This window comes from Agelaius phoeniceus, unplaced genomic scaffold, assembly GCF_051311805.1.
Source record: "Agelaius phoeniceus isolate bAgePho1 unplaced genomic scaffold, bAgePho1.hap1 Scaffold_108, whole genome shotgun sequence".
NCBI lineage: Eukaryota > Metazoa > Chordata > Aves > Passeriformes > Icteridae > Agelaius > Agelaius phoeniceus.
The window spans coordinates 195,406-199,125 of record NW_027509874.1 but is presented as its reverse complement, the minus strand read 5'-3'; the positions used below and the strand labels follow the sequence as shown (position 1 = coordinate 199,125).

Below are 3,720 nucleotides of genomic sequence, written 5' to 3'. Positions count from 1 at the left end.
AAAGGAAATTCCAAACTACCTTAAAAAATTTGAGAAGCTCAAAGCATTACTGAGCAGCGCTGAATGTCAGCACAAAGCTCTCAAGGGACTCATTAAAGCAGATAATTGGGGCCATGATTGCACAAACCTCTCACAGAGTATGTATCAAAAGGGAAACACCAAGTACCTTCAAATAACTGAAGTACCCTGAAGCATTAATGAGCCCCACTGAGTGTTGTTACTGACAAAGCCTCTCCAGGGACTAATTACAGCAGATAATTGGAGGCCATGATTGCACAAACCTCTCAGAGACTCCAAGGCAAAAGCCAAGCCCAAAGTCCTTTGAAAATCCTGCAGATCCTGCAGGGAGCATTCAGGAGCCCCCAGGGCCATTGCTGAGCAAGGCTCCCCAGGGACTCCTTGCAGCAGATCCTTGAGGCCACTGGGATGTGGGCTAGGGGGGGATGCTGAGGGCAGCACAAGGGGCTGACAGTGCCCAGCCTGGCTGGGGCTGGGCCAGGAGGCCCCAGGGCCTCAGGACAAGGTGTCTCCTCCCAGCCCTTGGTGGCACAGACCCTGCTGTGCCCCAGGGCACCAAGACTTGGCTTCTCCTTGTCCCTACCTGTCATCACTGCCTGCAGTTCTCTGCTCTGCCTGGGGCCTGGGGACACTTGCTCAGTCGTGTCCCTCAGTAGGACTCATTAAAAGTCCAAGAAAGTTTGGAGTTGGATTCTGCCTTGGAGTTCTGGAGAGGTTTCTTCAGCTCCCTCTCAGGGACTGATGTCCAGGGCCTGAGCACAAAGCCCCAGAGGCTGATTAAAGTCCTTGTGCTGTGTCTGTGCTGCTGAGCTGGGCTGGGCTCCTGGCACACAGGCAGCTCCTGGTCACCAAGAAGAGCTTCAAAAGCACATTTCTCTTGATGAGCAGCTCTTCTGCCAGCCCAGCAGGGCTGGGGCACTGCCTGCAGCCAGCCCGGGCACAGCACAGAGGCACAGAGAGCTTCAATCGGTCAGGGCTGGGAAGGGGCTGAGAAGTGCCTGGGGCACAATCACTGCCAGCCCTTGGCACAGGAACCTCTGGCTGCAGGACAATGCAGCTGCAGCTCCTGGAGCCAACTCCTGCAGCTGGAACATGCCTATGCCTGCAGAGCCTGTGAGTACATTCTCTGCTTGTCTCTTGTGCAGAGCAGCCAGGGGTGCCCAGGGCTGTCCTGCAGAGCAGGGTCCTGCAGCCCAGGGCGCTGTGCTGGGGCAGGGACTCTGCTGCCTGCCAGGGACAGCTCTCAGCCAGCCCTGGCAGCTGCTCCCAGCGCTGGGGGACAAGATCTGGGTGGCAGGAGACAGCTGGTGAGGCTTGGAAATGTTCTCCTTGTGTGGGGAGGATGCTGCATTGTTCAGGGCTGCTCCCAGCATGGCCTTTAAGTGCAGAACATTTCCAAGTAAGTTATACAGGGTCCACAGCGATGCAGGGACTGGATGAAAGGGGAAATCATGATTTTTAAATCTATTTTTCTGGGTTGTCTTGATAGGAAATTGCACATAGATATTTATCTCTCAGTTCAGGTTTAAAAAAAAAAAACAATCCTCTCAGATGTTTATAAACCAGGCAGTTACAGAAATCAGCACAGAGCCCTTTAGAGGCAGCATCAGTGCTGCTTTTCCAGCCTCCTCAAGGTTGCTCTTGTTAGCGTTCAAAAACACATAATCACATAGGCGATTATATGTGGTGCTTTTTATTCAAGAGCTCTGGGAATCAGGGCAGTTTCCACCCAAATCTGATTCCGACCATACATTCGAGGTGAACATGTTTTATACTCTATCATTACTTAACTTTTGTGTTAATTATTAAACTTATATTCATCTATTGTATACACAGATTTCAGCTAAACATAGCTCCCTTTAAATTTCCAACATAGTTTCCCATAATTCTTCCTTTGGTTATATAAAAATTATATTTAATTACTAAACAATCATCACATCTAACAATTAAATCTTTTATCATACTGCTTACGCAGGTGCAGTGATCTGAGAAAACACAAAGCCCAATATTTTCAAAGACTATTTTTAACATTTTCCAGGGCTCCACTATCACTCTGACATTGCCCTCAGAGCCTGCAGAGCCAGAGCTGCCCCTGGGCAGTGCCTGAGCTGGGAGGGCTCTGCAGGGCAGAGCTGAGCCCCCAGGGCTGGGCTGGGCTCTGGCAGCACTGGCAGGGCCCAGCCCTGGGCACAGGCAAGCAGCTGCTGGCAGGGACAGCTCCAGGCAGCAGAGCCCTGGGCAAGCAGTGGGGGGAAAGTGCCCCCAGGCTGTGCTGGGATATTTCAAGTCCTCTCCAAACCCAACTATTCCATGATTACTTTTCTTACAGATCCCCATGCCAATACACTGGAAATGTCCAACAGCAGCTGCATCAGGCACTTCCTCCTGCTGGCATTGGCAGACACGCGGCAGCTGCAGCTCCTGCACTTCTGCCTCTTGCTGGGCATCTCCCTGGCTGCCCTCCTGGGCAACGGCCTCATCATCAGCGCCGTAGCCTGCGGCCACCACCTGCACACGCCCATGTTCTTCTTCCTGCTCAACCTGGCCCTCGCTGACCTGGGCTCCATCTGCACCACTGTCCCCAAAGCCATGCACAATTCCCTCTGGGACACCAGGGACATCTCCTACACTGCATGTGCTGCACAGCTCTTTTTCTTTCTGTTCTTCATCTCAGCAGAGTATTTCCTCCTGACCATCATGTGCTACGACCGCTACGTGTCCATCTGCAAACCCCTGCACTACGGGACCCTCCTGGGCAGCAGAGCTTGTGCCCACATGGCAGCAGCTGCCTGGGCCAGTGCCTTTCTCTATTCACTGCTGCACACAGCCAATACATTTTCTCTGCCCCTGTGCCATGGCAATGCCCTGGGCCAGTTTTTCTGTGAAATCCCACAGATCCTCAAGCTTTCTTGCTCACATTCCTACCTCAGGGAACATGGGCTAGTTGCAGTTAGTGCCTGCTTGCTATTTGGCTGTTTTGTGTTCATTGTTTTCTCCTATGTGCAGATCTTCAGAGTCGTGCTGAGGATCCCCTCTGAGCAGGGACGGCACAAAGCCTTTTCCACCTGCCTCCCTCACCTGGCCGTGGTCTCCCTGTTCCTCAGCAGTGCCATATTTGCTCACCTGAAACCGCCATCCATCTCATCCCCATCCCTGGATCTGGCAGTGTCAGTTCTGTACTCTGTGGTGCCTCCAGCCCTGAACCCTCTCATCTACAGCCTGAGGAACCAGGAGCTCAAGGCTGCAGTGAGGAGACTGATGACTGGATGCTTTCAGGAACATTAAACTGCTGGAAAATTTCTGCAAATCACCTGTTGGTGATACTTCTTGTTGGTTTCATTTTGGAGATTTCTTTCCTTTGTTTTAGTTTTTTTCATATTGTCCACAAAGAAATGTCATTCCTTGTGCCATTTCTCATTTTGTTTCTCTCCACCTTTGTCGTAACGGCGGGAGAGATGCGACACACCATATGCGATGAATAGCAAATCTCGAAGTTTATTGAAACTCCACACATATTTATATTAGTGTTAATGAAGCTTATACATATTGCAAAATCTGAGCTCATTATTGGTTAAAGCACACTATGATCAAACACACCTACTTCTATCTCTTAACAATTATTTTGTTTCTATGTGTACATTCTTCTAATTTCTCTACCTTGGGATAACTACATTTTCTGGCAAGCAATTTTCTCCCCCGTCT

The 3,720-nt window shown here is 50.6% G+C and overlaps 1 protein-coding gene across 1 annotated transcript; it reads left to right on the top strand.

Annotated features, from left to right (window-relative positions):
- Nucleotides 1-2,370: 2,370 nt before the first annotated feature.
- LOC143692799 (olfactory receptor 14J1-like) lies at nucleotides 2,371-3,303 on the top strand. Its single transcript, XM_077173030.1, has one exon. It carries the CDS (start codon nucleotides 2,371-2,373, stop codon nucleotides 3,301-3,303), a length of 933 nt encoding a protein of 310 aa, XP_077029145.1.
- The last annotated feature ends 417 nt before the right edge of the window (nucleotides 3,304-3,720 follow it).